General features: G+C 45.3%; 1 protein-coding gene across 1 annotated transcript in view; it reads right to left on the bottom strand.

Moving 5' to 3' along the window:
- The window catches only part of ARHGAP24 (Rho GTPase activating protein 24), a 132,071-nt gene that overhangs the window by 56,945 nt on the left and 50,092 nt on the right, over window positions 1–25,034 (bottom strand). The window contains exon 2 of the mRNA XM_066631829.1: window positions 8,348–8,470. Within this exon, the coding sequence (XP_066487926.1) occupies window positions 8,348–8,470 (123 nt within the window). The remainder of the gene's footprint in view (window positions 1–8,347; window positions 8,471–25,034) is intronic.

Raw genomic sequence — 25,034 nt, 5'->3', positions numbered from 1 at the left:
TAGACGTGCCTCGCAGGGGTCTCATGGCAAGGATTTTTTGGGGATGGGGGGGTCGATGCTTCTTCTCAGCTGGAACTGTATGGGGGTGGAGCGAGTTGGGAGAGGAGCATAGATTCCGCTTGGAAAGGTCAGCAAATAGCAACACGCAAGGCGGAAGATGAGAACAATGACAAAAAGGGCCCCCAAAGAATTGCCTTGGACGCTCCTTGACGACTCCTTTTTTTATCTCCGCGAACGGGGGACAAAAATAATGACAGCATCTCCCAGAAGGCTACATGTGTCCATTATGGAAGCTCTTCAAAGGGTCTCTTCGTTTTCCTAATTATTATGCAATCAAACGCCTCCCCGTTGGACAGTCTGTGGGGTTTTCTGGATGATTTGTTGCCTTCCCTGCTCCTTATTGACTCGCATGTCAGCCCTGGCGGCATTGACCGCTCAACACCACCACCACCACCAAGTTCCTTGGCATCTGCTGGAGAAAACACACTTCACGCCAGAGACGCCGGTGCTGACATGCTCCCTGTCCTACTCTTCTCAACGGAAGCTTTTCACAGGCTGCTGCTACTGTTTGCCTGCTGCTGTTCTACTACTGCTGCTGCCGCTGGCTGCCTTCTGCTCCAGCCCGTCGCATGCATGCAGCAGGTGCAAGCAAAAAAACAATGTACAGGAAGCTCAGCGAGCCTGTACAGCTCCTACAATGTTGATTTTTTAAAAGGAAAAAAAGAGCAAGTGTTGACTTGGAGCTGACTTCAAACAACAGTCACATGTATGGCTGCTTAAGAGCCCTTCTGCCTCCCACACGAGCGGCCCCCAGCTCCCCCATTCTCACCACCCCTTAATCTTTGCTGTGCCTTCAACCCTCCCAGTTCCACGCTATTTCAACTTTCATGCTCCGTAATCAAAGCTGTTGTCCTCTCTTATCAACAGCAGCAACCAAAATGTCACCTTTTAAAACTAATCAGGAAAGGAATTTAATTCACAGATAAGCATTCGAAGAATTGGTTTAAAAAAAACAAAAACAAAAAAAACCCCTGCGCTTTGTACCTTTTCTGTTTGTTTTTTTTCCTGCTCATAAGTAATTCGTCCCTGGCTGGTTTCTCCCTCTCTCTCCCTCCTCTTGCTAGTACAAGTTAACACCACCGTTTAATAATATGGTTAATCATTTGCAGAGCTGCTTGTTCTGTGATCTCTGCCATCACGCTATTCCAGCAGGAGGTCAACTCCAAATATTAGAAGTTCAGCAAAGGTTACAGGCACTACCCTTGCTTCTATTGCTTTGGAAATACATGGGATCTTGCCCTCCAATTCCAATGGGGGGGGGGGTCAAAAATAACTGTATGCGTAGCTGAGTTTTTCTGCCACTTATTTCCCCACCTTCTCTCTTGGAAGCCACCTTGTAAAACGAGGCTTGTGACCTATCAAGCCAAACACCAGCCACCACAGGACTTGACAAACCTCCTGTTCTTGATGCCTGCCTGGTTTTGGCCAAAGCAGAGGGGCTGACAAGCAACCAGCAGGGTCTGCTCAGACACACACCACCTATTTTGGTGGCATATGTTCATGGAGGGAAAAGGTGTGAAGGAGAAAACCCAGCATGCACCATTGCTGCCAGATCCAATCCCTCTGCCTCCCATAATGCCCAGTTCCTTCCCTTCCCTGTCCACAATCTAGCTCCGCACCAACTTATCTGCTCTGAAGTTGGTTGACTGTTGTGCCAGGGGGCTGCCGCCACCACCACTGAGTGAGGTGGTGGCTCCAAAATGGCCAGGATTTCACTGTGTGCACTGCCACGTGACCTGTTATGACCACAGATCTCTGTTATGCTGTCGTGAATGGTCCAATCGGACTGAGCTGCAAGTTGCACTGCCCTGGTTTGAACACAGGATTATTAAAGAAGTCAGGAAAGGACCATGGCTCAGTGGTAAAACATGTGTTTTGCAGGCAGAAAGTTCCAAGTTCAATCCCTGGCACAGCAGAGAAAAATTCCTGTCTGAAACCCTGCAGAGCCACCACAGGCCCGTGTTGACAACCTTGGACCAAGTAGACCAATGGTAAAATTCAGTATAAGGCAGCTGCCTTTGAAAAGGTAGATCCATGAAAAATTGATACAAGAATATAAAAGAATGGACAGATCAGACCAAGGCCCATTTAATCTACTACAGCATTTTAATAGCAACCAACCAGATACTTCTAGTTACTCAGAAGGGCATGAAGATTAGAACTGCTTTTCACCGTTTTCTTTTTGTGCTCTGGTATTCAGAGGTGTACTGCCTTGGTACAAGGAGGTTCTATATATCATTTAGTGGGGACTAGCTATTAATCAATGTCTTTGCCATCAAAAACGTACTGCATTTTCTTTTTAAAAAGCCATGTAAGCTACCAGCAATCTTGACACCTCACAATGGAGAATTTCTCCTATTTAGCACATATTGTGTGAAGTCTGAAAGTTGAATTGCTTAATTGGGTGATCCTGAATTCTGTTAAGAGAGCAGGAATAAAATGTATCTCTCTTAGCTCTCACACATATCTGTCATACAGTGGCAGACCTGCGGTAGGGGCAGGGGGGCAAAAGCCCCGAGCAGCACATTTGATGTGCCCCTGCTGGTGTCTTTGCCCACCGCACCGCCCTGCCTGCCTGTCTGAGCCGTTCTGCAGGCAGGCGAGGCCTTGCGTGGCGCTTGGCAGTGGGTGAAAAGCCTTCTGAGGCATCTCCCGCTGTTTTAAGCAACACTTCTGGCTTCCCAACAAAACCAGAAGTATTGGGCTTTTTGCCTGCTGCTGAATGTTGTGCGAGGTTCCATGAGTATTATGGGGAAGAAGGGGGTGGTGTGCTGGGGAGGTATCATTTCAGGGGTGCAGCATGTTGCAGACCTGCCCCGGGGTGCAGTGAGGGCAGGTCCACTACTGCTGTCATATTCAGTTCACCCACCTTGTTCACAGGTCCGGCATCTGTGGATTTCACTATCCACAGATGGCGTGGAAACAAGGGTCCCCTTTTAAAAAATTTTAAGAAGTAGATATCAGTAAGGAAACATCCTTCCCTTGAGGTCTTCCAAATGCACAGCTTGAGGGCTAAATCCTATCTAACTTTCCAGCCTTAGTGTAGCTGTGCCAATGGGGTGAGTACTGCATCCTGTGGTGGAAGGGTAGTTATGGAGGCCCTCTACAAGGTAAGAGAACTTTTGTTTGCTTGCCTCAGGGCGGCACTGCAGATGCACTAGTGCTGGAAAGTTGGATAAGATTGGGCTCTGGGACAGATCCTTGGTGTCTATCTTCGTGATCGCGTTGTAATGGGAGAATTTGCATAAGGTGTGACCAACAACTGTCAGTCAAAGAACAAATTAAAAAATGCAGACGGAGATGGTTTGGCCACATCTTCAGAATGAACACCAGTTGGCGGCCACACAAGCGACCTGCCTACAGGAGGGTTCAATCGGCAAAGGAAACCAAAGACATTGTGGCTCAAACACATTGAGGAAGATCTATGGAACCAACGGTTGACCATCAACAAGGCTAGAAATATCACCACCAAATGGTGATGAATTGGTGTATTGGCTAAGGGGATGACCTGCTCTCCAGTTAAGCTAAGGACTGAAGAAGAAGAAGAAGAAGAAGAAGAAGAAGAAGAAGAAGAAGAAGAAGAAGAAGAAGAAGAAGAAGAAGAAGAAGAAGAAGAAGAAGAAGAAGAAGAAGAAGAAGAAGAAGAAGAAGAAGAAGAAGAAGAAGAAGAAGAAGAAGAAGAAGAAGAAGAAGAAGAAGAAGAAGAAGAAGAAGAAGAAGAAGAAGAAGAAGAAGAAGAAGAAGAAGAAGAAGAAGAAGAAGAAGAAGAAGCCCCCTTTAACATTTCAAATACAGGATGAAAATAATGTTTAATAGTTGCAACTTTCACATAAAAAGGCAGCAATGAATATTTCAGTATTTGCTTTGAACGAAGTACATCTAACAAATTATTAAAACAAACAAACCCAACCCAACCCACAGTCGTCAAGTCAAACATCTCTGTTGGTTCACTGAACATAAGAACATAAGAACAGCCCCACTGGGTCAGGCCATAGGCCCATCTAGTCCAGCTTCCTGTATCTCACCAAATGCCCCAGGGAGCACACCAGATAACAAGTGACCTGCATCCTGGTGCCCTCCCTTGCATCTGACATCGCCCATTTCCCACTGCTATTTGATTCCTTATAATTGCCACTTTCTTTGCCTCAGTTCTGGAATCTCATTTGCCCAAGTTAACATTTTATATGACTGGCTGTAGTGTAGCACTTGCAACATCATTTCCACAAGCAGCATTGTGACATCATCCAAAACGCCACGTGAATCGCGACAGTCAACACGACGCAAATAGCACTGTGAGCAAATGAGGATGAGGATTGCAAGGGCCACGATGAAGAAGGATAATGACACCAAGAAGAACTACATTAGAGCAACATGCTATGTTTGCAATAGGCGCTGAAGATAATTGAAATGGGAAATGCCTTTTGACACAAAAAAGCACAGAATGTTCAACTTAGCCCTCATTAACAAATGTGATGGGGGACAATGACACAGAATAGTCAACAACACTTAAAAACACACTTTCCTTGTGGTCTGCAACCATCTGAGGACACGTCTTTTATGTTTCTAATGCAATTTAGGCCCACTGCCAACCAATATCCATTATAGCAGAAACCTAAAACCACTAAAAGCCTTTTTATTCAATGCCAGCATTTGCGCTCTTTATCAGCCAGTGACTCCATTTTTCTTCACAATGGCAACTCATGGCAAGTTGCTAAAGATGTCTGAGCACTCTAAAAGGCATTTACCAATGTCTTAAATCCTAAACAGCATGTAAGGCACAATCCTGTCCTTCACTTGGGCCGATGCAAGTCCCTTGTGCCAGCCCAAAAGTGTTGCAAAGGTGACATAAGGTACTTTTGCGCCACTTTTCTGAGAGATGGACTGGTGCACAGATGCTTGCTCACCTCCCCATGCTGATGCAGGCCCCGGAGGACTGGTGAGTTGTATTGGCCAAGCTTGGCTGATGCAGGGGTCTGGGGAGCATGGGGAGGATGGAGAGAAGGTGGGAGGTGTTTTGAGGCGGGGGAGGGTGGGCGAGAGGCATTCCCGGGGGCAGGCAGGTGGGGAGCAGGAGGCAGGGCCACGATCCAGTGGTTATGCTGCATCCAGACCCTATTCCCGGGCAGCCCGGGGCAGTCCTGGGCTGCTTGGATTTGCGCCACCTCATCAGGTGGCACAGTTACAAGTAAACCCATTGGGGCTGTTGCAGTGTGATACAGAGTAAGGAGAAAGGCTCCCTTGCGCTGCCTTGGGCCCCAAACCTGTGCTGGATACAGCACAGGCCACTGGTCTGCCTGCTTCCAGCGCAAGTTAGGATTGTGCCTGCAGACTCTCATGGGGTCAGAAATGATGATAACTCTCCCTAATCTGGCCCACATTCATGGAGAAGAGGGAGGGAGAGCTCACCTCTCCACGCACTTGCATGCTGGTCCCATCTTGGATTTCTCTAATTGTCCACGGGGGTCTGTCTGAACACAGTACAGGCCTGTAAAATTCACCACATAGGACCATTGTGCGGTCATTTCCCCAGGTAAATCTAGTAACTGAGCATGTGATCTTCTAGACCAGGGGTGCCCAAACCCCGGCCCTGGGGCCACTTGCGGCCCTCAGGGAGCTCCCAGTCTCCAATGAGCCTCTGGCCCTCCGGTGATTTGTTGGAACCCACACTGGCCCAACGCAACTGCTCTCAGCGTGAGGGCAACTGTTTGACCTCTTGCGTGAGCTGTGGGATGAGCGTTCCCTCCACTGCTTGTTGTTTCACATCTGTGATGCAGTAGCAGCAGAAAAGGAAAGGCAAGGCCTTTTATAGATCTTTGTGCAAGGCCTTTTATAGGCCTTGAGCTATTGCAAGACCTTCATTCATTCATGTAAGTTCATCTTTAATATATTCATTTATGTAAAAGTATGTAAATTTATTCAAATTTGAAATGTAAATTAATTCTTTTTTTTCCCCGGCCCCTGGCGCAGTGTCAGAGAGACGATGTGGTCCTCCTGCCAAAAACTTTGGACAACCCTGTTCTAGACCTATGCACACTGGAGTTTGTGAGTATGGGATGTATTTGAATGTTACAGTTCTCTGTGTATGCCCAGGATGCCAGAGGATGCATGGCAGGTGGTACTCACCCTCCTCTATGCAGATGTACTGAGGTGGTGACAACAATATCCAGGAACAAATCTTATTCCTGAAGTGGGGGCATTTGTCCTAGGGGCTGCTAGCTAATGGCTGCAATTTTCCCCTCTTTAATTTCCATGCTGCGTGACACTTGCCATGATTTTCCAAGAAGGTTCTTGGAAAAGGTGGTAGCCACCAGCTCAGACACAAACGGTGATAAAGGAAGCGAGGGGGGGGGAGGTTTTAAGAGTTTGGGTCTCCTTTGGTCCCTCAAAATTAGCCCTAATTTTTGGCCAGCAAGCAAGCCGTGACAGACAGTAAAACAGAAAGAACAGCTTCTCAGAGCCATGGGAAATTCAGCAAGAATCTGACCTTGTTTACTCCACTAAAACTCTCCATTGTAGGTCACTGCAACCAGAGTGCAAAATTCTTTGGACCGTTCCCTTGTTTCTGCACAGGCATGAGATTCCTAGTAGATGGGCGGAATGTATTTCAAATGAGTTTCAGACCTCATTCAGTCAGTGTCTTCTCCCCACAGGGGCATCCCAGACACAGCTGCAGAAACATCTGAAGGTAGCTGGGCAGGCCTCCAGCTGAACGGGTGCCACAGCACAGGACCACCAGCCAAGGGCTGAAATTCCCTTCCTAAGCAAAATCCCACAGCCTTAAATTATGGGTAGGGAGTATGCATGTTGTGTAGTTCCCCACGGAGGTTCTGTTAACAATAATTTTCTTCAGGCCCCCCCATGGTCTAATTGATAAGTGGAAAGGGTGATTTTCCAAGAGTAAACATAGTTTTCAGCTGCATCTCTGTTCTCTCCTATTACAAAAACAATACAAGTGTCAGCTACTGAACTGCCCGACATTTGTTTTCACAGCCAAGCATTACTGGTGACAAGCCAGAAATTCTGTGTTCTTTTATGCTGATGCTCTAGTCTGGTGAAAAACCGGGACACTTGAGAGTAATTCCATCCTTAACCCAATCGGTTGCTACTGGGAGATAAGATCATAAGTCAGGAAGACCACACAGCGGACTCAGACCTCTTGCAAATGGCACCCATAAAACAGACTTGACACACAAGTTCTTCATCCATTCAGTAGAGAAAACCGCTCCACGACTGCACTGCTTTTGAGAGTGTGGAATTGCCCCCTCACTGAAAAGGAATCTCATATGAGCTTGGGGGCCATTTCATTCTCCCTGCACATAAGGTCACCTAGCAATTTGTGACATTTGCACCAGGTAGTCTTCATTATAGCAGGTCTCACTGTTACCTAACACAGGATCCATACCTATTTGGCTAGTTTAATCTATGGACTAGATTTCACAATACAGGTTGTACCTCGTTTTCCACTGGGGTTCCATTCTGGAACCTAAAGGGGATTAAAAAAAATCAGTGGATACCAAATCAGTGGAAAAATAGCTTTAAAGACCCACTTCCAGGTTTCCTGCGCCTTCATTGTCACCCAGAATTCATTAGTATAGACACTATACTGTATTCAACCAGTAGATAGGTGAATAATGGAATTTAATGGAATCTAATGGAATTATTCACTCCATCTAGTGGCTGAATGCAGTATAGCATGTATACCAATGCATTATGGAGCTACAAGAAACCTGGAAGTGGGTCCTTAAAGCTATCTTTAATCCCAAGATGCTTGCAACCAGTGTGGTTTAATAGGAAATTGGATTTGGGTGCTTTTTCCCCTTGTTTCAAGGTATTTAAAGGTGGATCCTGGTGAGTCAAACCAAGGGATGCCAAATCAGTGGATACTGAGGTCCCATCTGTACGAGTTTGTACACAGTTTTGACATTGTGGTGACTTTAGGAAGATGCTATGTGCACCAGCAACATGAAATGGGCAACACACCTGCTATCTAGATGAAGGGGCTTATTTTATGGGTTGCAGAGAAATATATATATATATTGAAAGGATGTGAATAAAATATTACCGGAAGCAGTTTGTTTACTGCACTATTGCAAACCTCATAGGAGCATGAGGCATTATCTTTGTCAAAATAGTGGAGGTTGCCATATCTTTATGTTTCATTTGATTTCTCCTTTTCATTGCAGAGAATCCCTGCCTGGCACTTGTCAGAATAAAATAAGCTGTATGCATATATTTCAACAAAAATAAATTGTGTCTGTCTTCTCATATCTTTGATGGACATACTCACCACCTCCGAAAGGCGCCCAAATAACCCGGCGTATAGACTTCACCCAATCCTCCATATCATTCTGAGTGCTGGCCATAAGGAGGTACGTCTCATGGTTTGCTGTCATCCGCTCTCTATCTCCTCCTACAAGAGAAGAGAGCCACACTTTAGAGCACTGGTTGGTCTTCAATTCTGCACCAGTGGTACAATCACCATTTTCCTGTTTTGTTTACGTTTTCTGTTTATTTAGAAATGTGGAGAAAAGAATTTTTCCCTGAGTGTACTTGTTTTAACCGGTAAACTAGATGAAATGAAACCTCTTAGCCCAGTGGTTCCCAAACTGTGGGTTGGGACCCACTGGTGGGGCATTACCTGATTTTTGGTGGGTCGCCAAAGAGTGATAGAAAGATCAGATAACTAATTGCCCCGAGCTCTGAGGCTATTCAAAAATCAGATACTGAAGCTGCTAATTACCCTGCAAAGAGCTCAGTTACTGTTGTCTGCAAGCATGCGTAAATATAGGGGGATAAATATTCAAGGGTCTTGTTTCTGGTTATTACTTACAAATAAATAAATAAATCTGGTAAACCTGGGTGGGTCATGATATAATGTTGTTTTAATAAATGGGTCTTAGTACTAAAAAGTTTGGGAACCACTGTCTTAGCCTAAGGAAGATCATTTCCACAATGCATGGGGCAATCTCCAAATGATAACCGAGAGCTAATTTCAATATTCAGCTGAGTGATCCAGACTGGGGGGGGGGGGCGTGGTGGTACTGCAACTATTTGCCCCAGGAGGAAAGCTGCCATTAGACCAAATGGTTTTTTTTATCTCCCAGGTCATATAACAGCTAGTTTAACCCTTTTGCCCCATTTGCAGTTTCAACCCTGCATAGGAGTCACTGCCACCGCTATCTGTCAAAATAAAGCCCCCATGGACTCAGATGTTATGTTTAAAATCACATCTATTTTGGTCCACAGTTAATGGAAATTGGAACCACTTATTTTTATTAATAATAACAAACAGTATTTATAGACTGCCTTTCCCCTCTCCATTGTGACCTGCAGTGTTTTTTTTCCCCCTTCATATTAGTAGTGGTCCCATCCCCAAGCGACTCACAATCTCACAACGGTCTCCCCAAGAGACTCACAGTCTTCCATATTATATATACTTTACAGCGTGATCAAATGTAAAGTATTTACTTATGAAGGTAGCAAGCTTTATGACACTACAAGCTCTGTTTTCAGCCAAGATCACGGGAAGCAAAAGATACAAGACAGTACAAGTTTGCAGCCACTCTAATATAGACTCCAGTAAATACACAGCACTCTCTCTCTCTCCCCCCCCCCCATATCTTGGGATGTGTTTAACCTGAGCTGGGAGTGCACTATGCCTGACTGCCACAACCGGATTCATCCAGCTTCTGCCTGGTTGTGCCACAAACTCCTGCGACTTGTGCCATATCACACCCCAATCCTATGCTGCCCCAGCACTTAGAGGAGCAGCAGCCTTGATATGGCTGCCACTGCATCTTATGGGCACATGGACAGCCTCTGGAGCCTTGACGGGAACATTCCCTACTGACCCAATGAGTCTCCTCGAAGCTGTGTCCACTATTGAATGGGTGGAGAATCGCTGTCTGTGCAGAGGCCCATGTCTGGCTTACAGGGCAGGGAGGGAGCGCAGGATATGGCTGCAGAGGCTGTTGCCATCTCTGCCCCTTCCCGGGCCTGATTCTCCCCTCCCCTTGCCCAGTTCTGCCTTCCCCCTGCGCCAAAAAGTCTTTCCACCAAGCAGCGGAGATATGCACTGCCAGCTGCTCCTCTGAGGACCTCGCCAACTGGCAACGGCCCAGAACTGGCACTCCTTGCTCCCCTGCTGCCATGAACATGCTTTAAGGCACGTCTGCAACATCCAGAGCTGGAGGAACACTGGGGGTAAGGCCCATAGGATTGGACCCTTAATCACTTGTGACGCATTTTGACTGCCCATGCGATGACACAGAAGATGAGGCCAATCAGATTCCAGTTTTTACTCTAAATCAGGGGTGGGCAAAATTTCGACTTTAGGGATCCTGGACCTTTAACAGGAAGAGGGAATTTCAGGAGGTGCAGCTTGTCACCTAACAGATGAAATTTTCTCTCCTACACAATTGTTAAAGGTTCAGGGTCCCTAAAGTTGAAAGTTTGCCCAACCCTGCTCTAAATAAATTATTTTCAACCTTTTTCATCTCATGGCACACTGGCAAGCACTAAAATGGTCAAGGAATACCATCTGTTTTTTGACAACTGACAAGGCACATTGTGCTGTCAATGGGGGGCTCACAACCCCCCAAATGGTTCTACTAATAAATGATCCCCTCCAAAATTTCCATGGCACACCTGGGAACCATTCGCGGCACACCAGTATGCCACAGCATAGTGGTTGACAATGGCTGCTCTTAATCCACAGGAGCTATTAGCAGTGTAGCATTCTGGCATTTGTGCCCTGTCATATTTCACATAAGGAAGGACGAGGAGGAGCTATGAACGCAAGCATATGGGCTCACCGAAGCTCCAGAAACATGGAACTCTTGATACTGAGGAAATTGGCTTCGGGTTTGTCTGAAGACTTGCTCTAAAGCACAGCATGAGATGGGTAGACAAATGCCATTCCCAGAAAATAAGGAGACGCTAATGGCTGGGGCCTGCCTGAGGGGTGATTTACAGATCATACAGCAATATCCTGCTCCGTCATCCTACAGCTCTGCCAGGAACATCAAGGCACTGACTTCAAGTGACAGTTGCTTCAGTGTATTCCTGACAGCGGCGACAAACATTACTGGCCACTCAACAACTTATTTTAGTCAATACTTCATGTCTGAAAATGCAGCCAGAGTATGGTCATTTTGAGACCTTGATGTTCATTTGGTTCAACCTTGGACAGCAAGATGATAGATACTGACGCCTCATATATGCTGTAATGCAAGCAGAAAATGCAGCATTTCCCAGCCCCAACCAGACCACTTTTAAGAGTTTCCTTTCCACTCACAAAGAGCCAGTGGTATTCACATGGTTATTACGGATGGGAAAAAAAAAAAGCACAGGAGTGTGAAAGAGTATGACATGTAATCATGCCAAGAAACACGTGGGCAGATGAAGCACTGCCTTGGCTACATCATATTCCAGAGTGTTATAAAAGAGCAACAGTTCATTATAGCAAAACAACACAACAGAAAGCAATAAAAACATCAGGAAAAGAGCATAAGAAGAGCCTAAATGTTGAGACCAAAGTTTCCACTTTGGTCCACTATCTTGTTTCCCACAGTGGGCAGTCACAAGCCTCCAGCAAGGCTGCAAGAAGGTAGGAAAGAAACAGCAAAAGGAATTCAGTGGTATCCCCCCCTTTGCATCAGGAGGTCCCCTACGCCACTGAATATGGCCACTGAGTTCCATTTTCAAGGGAGCAACAGCAGGGGAGGGCTGTTGCCTTCATGCCCTGTTTGTAGGGTTCCTGGCCTTGGGTGACCAACCAGCAGCACTGGCATAGACAGGCCTGGACTTGGGCATGCAAGTCCATGGCCCTAGTTATGTACAGAGTACTCCAGCCTACCTGCTCTGTGCTAGGATGTCTATTTCCTGGCTCCACAGATTGGAGGTCAACCCTGTACAGCACACACAAGCCGATCTGATCCAAAACTTCCTGGTGCCTGAGGTGGCATGCAAATTCTGCCCCCAGATCTAGAGTTGTGCTATCTCCACTCCTCCTAGTGGGACTCTCTAGCCCTCCACTCTCCTTTCCACCACATTTCCTCTTCTACTTCGCTTTTCCCATTCAGAGTGGGCAGATGGAGATGAGTGCCCCCTGCCAATCTGCTGTCTGAGGCAACATTCTCAGTTGGTCTCATGCACGGGCTGACCTTATGCACTTTAAGCTAGAACTGTGGCACATATTCCAACAACTGGAATATGTAATTTTCACATTCTGTGTTACTGCCTTGACTTTTCCAATGTCCTTGGAGGACGGGCAGCAGAAGATTTCTGACAAGTACTGTTCTTCAGTATCACAAAACCTCAGCACGTACAAAAACAATACAGAAGATTGGGGCAAATTCTTCACTTTACCTGAGCCACAAACACACCAGGCTACCTTCGCACATCACTCTAGTTACGCCTGTTATGCAGGATTGACAGAGACCACTGAAACTAACGTACGTTCAAGGCTTTTATTGTGAGGAATGGAACCTGAACCAAAAAAAAGCACCTTTGTTCCAAATTCCCCAATTGAGTGAGGACCTGAGGCAGGCACTAGGCGGGCAGGAGGCAGCAGGACTTGAAGCAAAGGCTCAGTGTTTGTTCCCTGGATCTCTGAGGCTCTCCCAGGGGCTCCTTGCTATAACTCTCTCCTCAGCTCTTCTGTAGCTCCGCTCTGCAGCTTGGTCTCTCCCCCAGCTTGCTCCTTCTCTCATCAGCTTCCCTGGTGGTCCCCTTCCTCTGTAGAGCTCGCTCTCCAAGTCTCCTCATGGCAGCTCTTCCCTGGTGGTCTATCCCGCTCCTTGCTTGTGCAGCCCCTTTTATAGGCCTCTGCACACAGCAGCCTCTACCTTCCCTCTGCTGGTACCTGCAGCCTCCTCTCCTGCAGCAGTTTTCCCTCTGGTCCTCCTCAAACAAACTCAAGTTTTACACATAACACGCCAGAATAGAGAAACCATGTAAACAGAATGAGACCATATAGGAAAAAACCATGCCAAGTGGTTGCACATTTCACAGGCCACTTGCCAAGGGGTCAAGAAGAAGCCTCTCAGCACCACCTTCCAGACCTAACAAGTAGAGGTGGAACCACACAACACCGTGCCACCCAGAGAGTCCAGAAGGATGACACGATCAAAGGTATCAAACCACTTCAAGAGAGCCAGCAGAACAACAGGGCCATGCCCTTCCTCTTTAGCTCCTGGCAAAGACCGCCCACCAGGGCAACAAAGGTGTTTCAGTCCCCAAACCAGATCTAAATCTAGAATGGGGAGTATCAAAACAATTTAGTCAGGAATACTGGGAGTCAGATGCCTGCCTCGTTAGAAGGAGTTATAACTGCAACACCCGCCAAAGCTGGTAAAACATTCCAGAACATTCTGCCTGTTGAAGATGTACATAGAATTTAAAAATTAAGGATTGAATATCCTTAATTTCAACAAAAAGCTGTTTTTTAAAAAATTAGATCTTTCCTATTTTCTCTTTACCTTGAAGGCTTTTGATGTTTTGTTCAATGTGTGGATTCCTTAAAGAAAACTTCAAATATCACCCAACCGTTTGGAATCAACATGGTGAGACCGACCTGTTCTCTGCTCCTTGGAGTGGCCAGATTCTCCCCCTCCCTTGGCACCTGGCAAAATGGTTTATAAGTAACTCATTCTAGCTGCCTGTCCTTTCTCTTGCAAACTCAGATGCACTCCAGTGGTTTAGTAAATAGTAAGAGGAGAGTTGAAGTGTGCTTCTTGATCAAGGCTCCCTCTGACCACTTGACCCCACGCTGGGTGCAGCTTTGTGCAACCAGCTGGTATGGCTTCGATGTGAGCAAAAATAGTTTAGGAACATCTGCCCAGCAGGTAGGAGGAAAAAAAAAAAAGACCACAGCAATTCAGATCCAGGGAGGTGCAATTCTGGAAGAAAAACAGAGAGGCCTTGGCTTGCTTTTTGCAACATTGCACCATACCCTCAGTACGGAACAAGAGGAACTTGTTGAAATGAGTTAGGGTTTGTTTCCCGAACAATCAAGCCCAAACAACTCCCTTGCTGCTTTTTTTCTTCTGAAAGAAAAATGAAAGAAAGAAAAATCTTAAGAATTCTTTAAGAAAGAAAATTCTTATCCAAATTTTAAAAAGAAAAACATATTTTTCTTTTCTAAAATCCAGACCCAGGGACTCCCGTTCTTGATTATGTAATTTTATTTGAGCATACAGTATATACAATATGAAAGTGAGTTTTCCAGTGAACATACTAAAGATCAAATTCAACTGATGTGAAGACTCTTGTAGTCCAGTTCACAGCTCTTAGCAAAGGTGATGCAAGAGGAATTAGCTAAGAACATAAGAAGAGCCCCGCTGGATCAGGCCATAGGCCCATCTAGTCCAGCTTCCTGTATCTCACAGCGGCCCACCAAATGCCCCAGGGAGCACACCAGATAACAAGAGACCTGCAAGGCTTCCTGGGAATTGTAGTTAAGAACATAAGAACAGCCCCACTGGATCAGGCCATAGGCCCATCTAGTCCAGCTTCCTGTATCTCACAGTGGCCCACCAGATGCCTCAGGGAGCAGAGATACCTCAAAAAATGCACAAATACCAGTGTTGGCATGGACATATTGATTAAGAAACAAAGAGTATAAGGCATGACCCTGCAGAGGAAAAGATCTTCTGAAGAGACCATCGTTTGCCCCCATTAAAAAAACAAAACTCTTTCTGTCTGCGGAAAGCGGGACTGTTGTATCTTCCTTTTGGGATGGCTTCAAAGTGTTAGGACCAGCAGGTGGCATAGTTACCAGAAGTGATGCAGGGAATGGCTGTTTGTGGGGTGGTCTAGCCATGAGGCAATCTGATGTGGCTTGCACAGATGATGGGGGTGGGGGGCAGGTTTGGGGTGCCCTTCACTGCCACTGCCTCCATCCAGTCCACCTCAGATGCAAGCCCCATTGATCTACTTCCCCCCCAGCTCAAGCAGGAAGCAGATGATCTGTCTCCTTCCCATGCTCCATTGCATGGTTTTCACAAACCCAGAGAGACGGGGCTTCCAGATTTGCTTAAAGTAGTGTTTCCCAAACCTTTTCGACTGTGACCCTAAATATAGTTTTTCTCCTAGCCTGGAGACCCATGGAGTTGGTATCTACCAATAATAATCACAGGGAATGCTGTCTTACCGTGACCCTAAGGAATATCCATGCAGCCCTCATTTGGATTGTGATCCCTGGTTTGGGAGCCACTGATTTAAAAGGGAAATAAAACTTTGTTGCCGTGTTCCTTCAATAAAACCGGAAGTTCTGCATTTCTGAATCTGCAAAAACTGCATGATGGTTCCTGGTAAGGGGCTTATTTTTTCAGCACTCTGTGGCAAAACTGATGCATTGTCTCCCAGTTGCAACGCCCCTGCCAGTAGATAGCTAGTTCAACCATGATGCAAAGCTCCTGTTCCTTTTCCCCATCAATTCATGCCCTTTCTTGCAGAGTCCCACACAAACATTCCTTGCAGAAGATGCATTTGTGTGCTTAATCTTTGTCCTGCCCTGCAGCCATGCCCTTGTGCTTCCCCAAGAAGATTATTCTGCCCAAGATAACAAGGCTCTACCATTTCACTGCAAGCCAATGATTAATTTTTCTTGACATCATATAAGCAAAAGTCGTAGCAGGAATTCACAGCTCATTTTTCAGGTCTTTTGGCATTCTGACCCTCAAGTCATCCTGACTGCTGAACAAGACCTTCCAGACAAATACAATGAACGGCTCACCTCCTAGACATGCAACATGGCAGTTTTTCCTCTCTTTGAAGTGTCCATGCCAGTGACAGGGTATAACTAGTACTGCATAGGATACAAAGATGTATACATCTGAATCTTGGGTCAATAGAGAGGGAAACAGATGCGTAATATACGCATTTTTTTTGTCGCAGGGATTGTGGGTGGCCTCCATCTAGAACAGTGGTCTTCAACCTCTTTCAAGTCACAACTCCAAGTAAGTAAGTAAGTAAGTAAGTAAGGGACAACCCAACTCTAAGCTGCCTGGAACAAAGGGCTCTTTCACTTTAACATTTATTACCACGCTAATGTATACTTTGGCTCTTGAACATGTGAGTGAAAGACTGACAGCATAATGCTACCCATGTCTATTCAAAAGTAAGTCCCACTGTGTTCATTGGGGTTTACTCCCAGTATATAGGATTGCAGCCTGACCTGGGAGTAAGCACCTTTGAACAAAGTGGAACTTAGTGAAAAAACCTGGAGTATTCTGCAGCAGGAGAAAAAAGGGAGTATTTTTAAAATGGGGTCTACGTAGATGGGAATACAGAGATTTTTTTTTTTTTAAAGCTAGGAATCTTCTCTTATACATCTTTATTTGCAAATCCTCCTCCTCTTTAAGCACTTCTTTTTCTACATACTGTAAAAAGATTATTTACAAGACTACAGTAAATAATAGATTAAAACTATAATGACATTTTAAATGTTTCATTGAATGGTCATATTGTGAGCAGAGGGGATGAGAACGTTGATATAAACTTTAATAAAAGGTTTAACAAAAGAATATGTCAAAGTACTCTTCGCTCACAACAGGAGAGGAAACTGAGCGCTTTCCACATGCGCTGCCTCCGACGCATCCTCGGCATCACCTGGCAGGACAAAGTTCCAAACAACACAGTCCTGGAACGTGCTGGAATCCCTAGCATGTATTCACTGCTGAAACAGAGACGCCTGCGTTGGCTCGGTCATGTCGTGAGAATGGATGATGGCCGGATCCCAAAGGATCTCCTCTATGGAGAACTCGTGCAAGGAAAGCGCCCTACAGGTAGACCACAGCTGCGATACAAGGACATCTGCAAGAGGGATCTGAAGGCCTTAGGGATGGACCTCAACAAGTGGGAAACCCTGGCCTCTGAGCGGCCCGCTTGGAGGCAGGCTGTGCAGCATGGCCTCTCCCAGTTTGAAGAGACACTTTGCCAACAGACTGAGGCAAAGAGGCAAAGAAGGAAGGCCCATAGCCAGGGAGACAGACCAGGGACAGACTGCACTTGCTCCCGGAAGGGATTGTTACTCCTGGATTGGCCTTTTCAGTCACACTAGATGCTGTGCCAGAACCACCTTTCAGAGCGCGATACCAGAGTCTTTCGAGACTGAAGGTTGCCAATACAATGTCAAAGTGTAATCCATGGCATTGGAAATTTAACACAAAATAAAATCCCAAGGAAGAGAAAAAAATTCAATCTGCACATAACTAGAGATGCAAGACAGAAGAATCTGTCACATCCAGGTTGTTCAAAACCCAAATAACATTATGCCCAGGTTGAGTTCCTATTCCTGTTTCATCTTGTGCCAGGATTTTAATCTCACAAAGCACACAGAACCAAAGTATTGCCAGCTTGAGGCTAGGAACCCTTACAACAAAATAACTGTGTCCCCAGGGAAGCAAAGTTGGCTAAATAATATGTCATACAGTTAATCCCTCTCCTCCCTGCTGTTTGTCAAGACAGTGGAAGTTTCACTAATACAGCTGCTAATTAGCTAAAAGCCGCCACTAATAACTTGTGACTCATTTTCTAGAAGCTCAAATCTATTTGATAATTAAAGCGGCAATCCAGTGCACACTTAGATGGGAGAAGGCTTCATTCAACTCAATGGGGTTTATTTCTGCTTAAACATGCAAAGGATTGTGCTGCACATGTTCAAGTAGTTTCACTTAGAGCACAATTTTCACTTTCTGTCTGGCTGGTGCAATTCCCTTGCACCAGCCCAGGAGTGTAGCGAGTGTGCCGTAAAGCTTGTTTGCATCTCAAATCAAATCATCTCCTTTTGAGTTGACTGAACTGGTGCAAAGACATGCGCTGGTCCACAAAGACCAAATCCAGCCTCCACGGCGCCTGACAAAGGTAAGATCGTGCTGGCAGAGGGTGACCGGTTATGGAATGTTGCAGAGGGTGGTGGAGGGTGAAATGGGGCCATTTCGGGGCAGGAGAGGGCAAACCAGTGGGCAAACTTCACCAGGGAGGGTGATGGGACCAGCTTCCGGAACTTAGGACCTATCCTAACCCCCTCCCAGTCAGCCTGGCGTTACACCAGGTTGCTTGGATCTGCGCCAGCGATTTCGTTGGGGCAGATCCGAGTAGCTCCATAGGAGTGCCTGTTGCATAACACTGGGCAAAGGGAAATAAATCCCCATACTCTGAACAGCAGCTATGTGCTGGATAGGGCGCAAGCCTGTTGGCCTGCCTAATTCAGCGCAGGTTAGTATTGAGCAGATGGATGCATAGCTATGTATTCGTATTATTAGAAGATAAGGTTGTCTTTGTTAACTAACCTCCTGATTTTAGAAATGGGCTATGTCAGAAGGCCAGATGCAAGGGAGGGCACCAGGATGAGGTCTCTTGTTATCTGGTGTGCTCCCTGGGGCATTTGGTGGGCCGCTGTGAGATACAGGAAGCTGGACTAGATGGGCCTATGGCCTGATCCAGTGGGGCTGTTCTTATGTTCTTATGTAACTCTATCAATTTCAGCAAAACTGATACAAAATGCCAGTAGGATTGTCAACTAAACAATGTGAAAGGTGCTCTTAGAGTTTGGCTTTTGGGATCAAATCCAGAAACTCTATGACATCATCTCAGGGCAGTTCTATACATGACCCTGAAGGCTTCTCCAACAGAATGGTGTCGTATAAATATTTGACATCGGTAAAATAAAAGGATAGTTGCTGCAAGAAAACTGGAGCTGCATGTAAAAATGTGAACATCACATACTTTTGCACAAGTGTCTGGCCCAAACAGGGTTTCCATATGCATGTACGTGGGTGTTTAATGATGCATGTTTATGCCATTATGAACTTGCTGTATACTGGCAAACAAAATGTGTAGAGTTCTCCTGATCGTATGGTGAGCAGGATCTGACTCCATGTTCCGCTTGGTACGCACAGCTCAAATGAAGAAGCATAATTGCCACACTACTATATTATTAATGAGAAAAATAACTATAGGAAGAGAATACTTATCCATGACCGAAAGGGACTGTGTAGCACTGGGAGCGTCAGTAGCATTTGAAGAGACAAGGGCTTAATTAGCCACACTTCCAGTGGTACAAGTCCAGCACTGGCGTGAATTATCAACTTCCCAAGAACACATTTTTACTATGGCATGACAGGAGTTCACGCTACTACTGGACTAGCTCCAGTGCTAATTGAACTAATTAAGCACTCTTGCCTATGCAAACACTTTACTAATGGAACTACTCTCCATACTCCCTGTAGAGCGCAGCTACTTTCATTTATGGAAATGCATTCCCTTGCTTCATTCCTTTAAAAAAAACCATCAATAACTAGCATAAGAATCTGTCTTGCAAAAAGTCACATCAGTTAAATTGACTGCAACGGCTCATACATACTGCCAAAATATACTGCACACATACTATGTACTGCAAACTCAATTATTGTGTACAAAAATACAGTGTAATCGATATTTTATTTGTTGCACTGTATATTTTTAGTTGATTTTTTTCAGCTAAACAAGTTCTTAAAGTTGACATGCAAAAATAATACAAAATGCAATTATTAGCTTTATGTTAATTTAACATGAGTTAACAGCACAACTTCTCAGTAGCCTGAGATGGAACTATGGCTAACATAAAAGTTATACCTGCTAACTGGTTAAGAGGCACTTTTTCAAGTGGGTGCTCCACTTTTATTTAGCAGGGGGAGAGTAACTGGCCCACCTCACCCCAGCACTGTCTGTTCTAGTGGCAGTCTGCTGGTGTTGCATCTTTTTAGATTGTGAGCCCTTTTGGGACAGGGAGCCATTAGATATTTGATATTTGATTTTCTCTGTAAACCGCTTTGTGAACTTTTTGTTGAAAAGCGGTATATAAATACTGTTGTTGTTGTTGTTATACCAAGGATGGATTTTCAGCTTGAATTTGAGAGCGGGAATCAGGGTGTTCACGTGTTCTTACATTCTTGAACTGGTTCATTTTCTGGTTAAGAACATAAGAACAGCCCCACTGGATCAGGCCATAGGCCCATCTAATCCAGCTTCCTGTATCTCACACTGGTTCATTTTCAGTTTTGCAATGGCAATTTTACCCTAGCATCACTATTACGGGTATGCCCCCTTATCCATGGGGGTTCCGTTCTAGAACTCCCCCCCCCCCACAGACACCATGAAACAGGTGAATACCCATTCTTGTGGTTCAAGAGGTCCCCCGGAGGGTTTTCTGAGTTCAACAGATGCCAAGGACATCTGTTCCCAACCTCTGCCAGGTTCCGACTGAGCTTCAGAGCTCAAAACACATGACTTCCAGTTTCACGGAGAAACAAGAAGTGATGTTTTTAATGCCTTATAATGCATTAGGAGGACCAGGGAAGCCCTCCGGGTTTAGGAGGCTAGCCGGACCCGATCTCCATATAACTGAATCTGTGGATACAGATTGCAATGATATGCCCCCCGGTATATCATTACATTCCATTGTTCCTGGGATCAGGCCTGAGGTTAGAGGAGGTAGGGGGGCAAAATCCCTCAGGCGCGAACCTCCAAGAGGGTCCTGACAAAACAAACTAAACAGCACAAAACAAATTAAAAATACATGTGGGTTCCTCAATCTCAGCCTACCCAGGGCTACGGTGCCACTACTACATGTTTAATCCACTTTCAATGCACTTCTATTAACCATGCATTCTGGAGATTGTAGTTTGCTAAAGGTAGTTCTAACAGCTCTCAGGCTTCTTAACAAATGACAATCCTCACACAATGCACTGGGGGAATTTTTTTAAAAGGCAGCCTCCCAACCATCTGGGGGGTTGCCACTGCTGACACCAGTAAGCTCCACTTCTTTTGCTCTCCCTGGAAATCATGAAAATGCCTCTGGTGGAATCTTGGCTGAAGTGGACATGGAGACCATGCCTTCCTGGCTTCCTGGCTTGGAAGATGGTTGAACGTGGACAGCTTCTTCAGCAATGTGAAGTCTCTTCAGCAACATCAGATGGACTAGATAGAAAACAGAATATTCGCTGCAACAAAACATTTCTGAATCCCCACCCTGTGTTAAGAATGGCTGTGGATCTAGACAGATAGAGGCTGCAGTTCAAAGTTCTCACTAGACAGGCTGCTAACAAGCTGGAATGCCAAAAAATATTGCTAGGGCATTACACTGCCAAAGATACCTATTTGAGCACCACACATGGCAGGGATTCTATCCTCCTCCTCCTCTAATTAATCTATTGGCCTCGTTCTTTTGGAATGTTTCATACTGCTACTTCTCTTTAACTCTATCACAGCATTGCTTTTAGGAGTCTCAGATTGGATTAATGCACAGGTCCTTCAGGCCACGAGACATATATATAATCAGGCCATGGTACCTGAGCATCATAATTCTGCCCAAGTCAGGTATCTTGCCCCAACATCCATTTATAAAAGTCTCTGAAAGACAACTACAGATGAGTTAGTAGAGCCTCCACACTTAAAGAAGGAAGGGGGACCAAGTAACAAGTCATGAATAGAAGTGCCTCTGTGATAAAGAGGGGAATAAAATGGTCAAAGTCACCAGATTTATTCATGCCACTCATTTTCCCACATGCAGTGGGAGCTGCATGATGGAATTTATCGCCACTTTGCTCCTTCTCCATGGTTTCTCTGAAATTCCCTTCATTTGCAACTTGTAGTTACTGCCTCAGTGACAGGCAAGGTCTGGCACTGGCTGAAGGCCTATGCCTGTAGACCCCTTCCGGTATCAGCATGTGACAGCCAAGAAACTTATTCCATCACTGTGCCTGGCACCCACATCAACCAATGGGAGCATCTCTCTTCCAGATGCCCCTGCATCTTCACGGGGCCTGTAGGTGATGCTCTCATTGGCTGATGGAGACTCATGCAGCAACTCCCATCTTTCACCTTCCCTATTGGTCGATGGGGAGGAGCTGCCATCACAGATTGCTGTCATTGATGGGAAGCATGAGAGAAGCCAGCACCCACCTCCCACTGATAAGTACAGGGCTTTCTCTCAGAGACTCCAGCAAGGGCCTCACCCAAAATGTCTCTATGTTGTTGTGGCCATCTTGGCATGGCTATTTGTAACCATCTGGCTTCCCTAGACATACCGAAAATCAGGATGAACTGAAATTATCCCTACAGTTTTGGCTTCACTTTTATTGTATTTTTAAAAGCCTCGTTTTTGTCGTGTTTTCAACAGCTCGCTCAAACTTTCTGTAAAGTTTTGTCTTAATGTTTTGACTAAATGTCTTTGTAATAATTCCTTTATTTACACACATATGTAGAGCATATGTGGAAGCAACTGGTGTGTGCTTCTACCAGGCTGGATTCAGCGCCCTACCTTTTCCCTCCCCTGCATAAATGGCATTTATCATTCTGAGGGGGAGGCGTTCTTCCCGGCTGCTGATCTCCCCCAAACTGAGCTCCTTCTCGCTGCTTCTGGGTTCCGTAACCCATCAGCCATTGCGCCCAAATTTCTGGGCAGGTGTGGCGGGCTACAGTTCAGTTTGACGGAGATTAGCAGAGGGGAAGGATGGCTCCCCAGTAAGTGCCGGTCGCGTCGGGGATGCCTTTCCCATTGCGCAGTGGTCCCTGGTTTAGAGACTGCTGCTTTACAGCCTTAATAATTAACCAATTTATTTAAACATAGACTTTCGTGGATGACAGGTTCTGCAGCCAGTCATTCTGGATCCCTAACAAGTGACTTCTCTTACAAAGGAATGAAAGTCCAGCTGTAACAACATGCAACACCATGGAGATGAATGGAGTTCTCCCTTCCGTGATGAACAAGCCTTGGATTGGAAGATTTGCAGTGGTATCCAGGAAAGACAACTGCATGCACTATACAGAACAGAAGGCTACAGCAGTCTCCACTGTGCTACTGAAGTGAAAAGCCATTGAATTAGTTTACTGTGACTATTTCCCGTACAAGGACATTAAGACACTGAATATTTCACATTGTTGTTAACAATGTGGATTCAGAACATAGCTATTGTGCATCCCACTGGTCGAATTAGCACTCATCATTCTTTCCCATTCAAAGCAAGGCCCTGGACATCATGCAAGGCTACTGTTCTTCAGTTCTCCACTTGCTACTGGATGATACATCTACTTGTGCACTCCACCTGGCACCCGTCCCCCTACTACAGGGGTGGGCAAACTTTCAATCTTAGGGATCCTGGACCTTTAACAACTGTGCAGGAGTGAGAATTTCAGCAGGTGCAGCTTGTCATCTGGGAGATGAAAAGCTGCACCTGCTGAAATTCCCTCTTCTATACAATTGTTAAAGGTCCAAGATTGCTAAAGGTGAAAGTTTGCCCACCCCTGCCTTACTACGTACCTGTATGGGAAGATAGTCTGAATTGCCCCTCAACATGCAAATTCAATACTACTAATGTGCTTGTGCATCAGCAGGAATATACACCAAATGGAGGAATCAGTGGTGTCACAAGGGTTTGCATCACCTGGTGCAGGAGGCCAGCACATCACCCGCATGATGGACTAACATCCATACAGTGGGCAGGGCAATGGCCTGGGCAACCGACAAGAAGTTTCCCATTTGCCCTGCCCTGCTGGTTTTTTGGCTATAACTTTTGATAGCATAGAGATATTTAAACACAGTTTGTTTTGTTGCAATCTGCATGAAATTACACATGATGGCATTATTCAAAAATACCAAGATTTAAAAAAATTTGGTCAGTAATTTGGCCCCATACATGTCACCCAATGTGGCTGGCACCCTCGTGCCCCCTAGCAATGCCACTAGGACAGTGACTTTCAACCTTTTCCATCTCAGGGCACACTGACAAGGCACTAAAATGGGCAAGGCACACCATCAGTTTTTTGACAATTGATAAGGCACACCTTGCTGCCAGTGGGGGGCGGGGAAGGACTCACATCTCCCATTGGCCCTACTAATAAATTACCTTCCCCCAAATTCCTGTGGCACACCTGTGGACCACTCGCGGCACACCAGTGTGCCATGGCACAGTTGTTGAAAATGGCGGCACTAGGAGGAAGTAATGCGTCTATGATGCAGAGAGTTCCCCAGATGCATTATCTTCACCAGCTCCATTACATTAGGCCAGATTCTTCTTTCATCACTTCCCCTTTCAAACCCGAAACCAGACGATTTACAGGCATTATTTCCGACTTATTGCTTAATGAATGTTCTTTTGTGGAAGGACAAGAACTATCTACAAATTGTTTCTCCTCTGCAACATCAAATACATGATTTTAGCACGGTGGGCTAAAATTTATGGATATTCACTGAATCTCCGCCCTTCATGTACTTTAATAAACTCCCTTCCCCTTGACTTGAGAATGGCTCCCTCTCTTGAGACTTTTCAGCGAGACCTGAAGACCCTTTTGTTTAAACAAGCCTTCTGAGTTCATGGCCTTTTTAACATCTTTTCTATATCTTTTAGTATTTTTACAGGCCTGATTCCTCTATGATTTGCTGCATTCCTCTATGATTTGCTGCATATGATTTTGCTCTTTTTATCTGACTTTTTATCTGACTACTGTTTTTATGGTATATGTTAATGTGTTTTAATATGTTTTTATTTGCTGTTAAATTATGTTTTTAATCTGTTTTTAACATGTTGTAAGCTGCCCTTACAAGGCAGAAGGGCGGGATATAAATAAAGTTTATTATTATTTATTATTATTATTATTATTATTATTATTATTATTATTATTATTATTATTACCCATTGATTGGGAGAGGGGAAGGTTTCTACCAGCAGTCTGGAATGTGTCTGTGCCTGCAAAATGCAAGCTTTATTAGTTGTATGTCTTTGTTTTAATTAAAACAATGTTTCTCAATGTTTGTCCTCCGTCGTACCACTGCACACGGTCCACCTTTCCAAAGTGCCTGGTGATGACGAAGTAACTGGCGATGACGTCATTACCAGTTGGGGGTTGGGAGGCCAGATGCAATGCAATAAACACCAGTAAGATGCTCAGGGTGGGCAGGAAGCTGGAAAAGCATGTTTTGGAGTCTCCTA

The sequence above is a fragment of the Tiliqua scincoides genome, chromosome 6 (genome assembly GCF_035046505.1).
Source record: "Tiliqua scincoides isolate rTilSci1 chromosome 6, rTilSci1.hap2, whole genome shotgun sequence".
Classification (NCBI taxonomy): domain Eukaryota; kingdom Metazoa; phylum Chordata; class Lepidosauria; order Squamata; family Scincidae; genus Tiliqua; species Tiliqua scincoides.
Note: the sequence above shows the minus strand (reverse complement) of the source record. Positions and strands in the feature narration are given on the sequence as shown.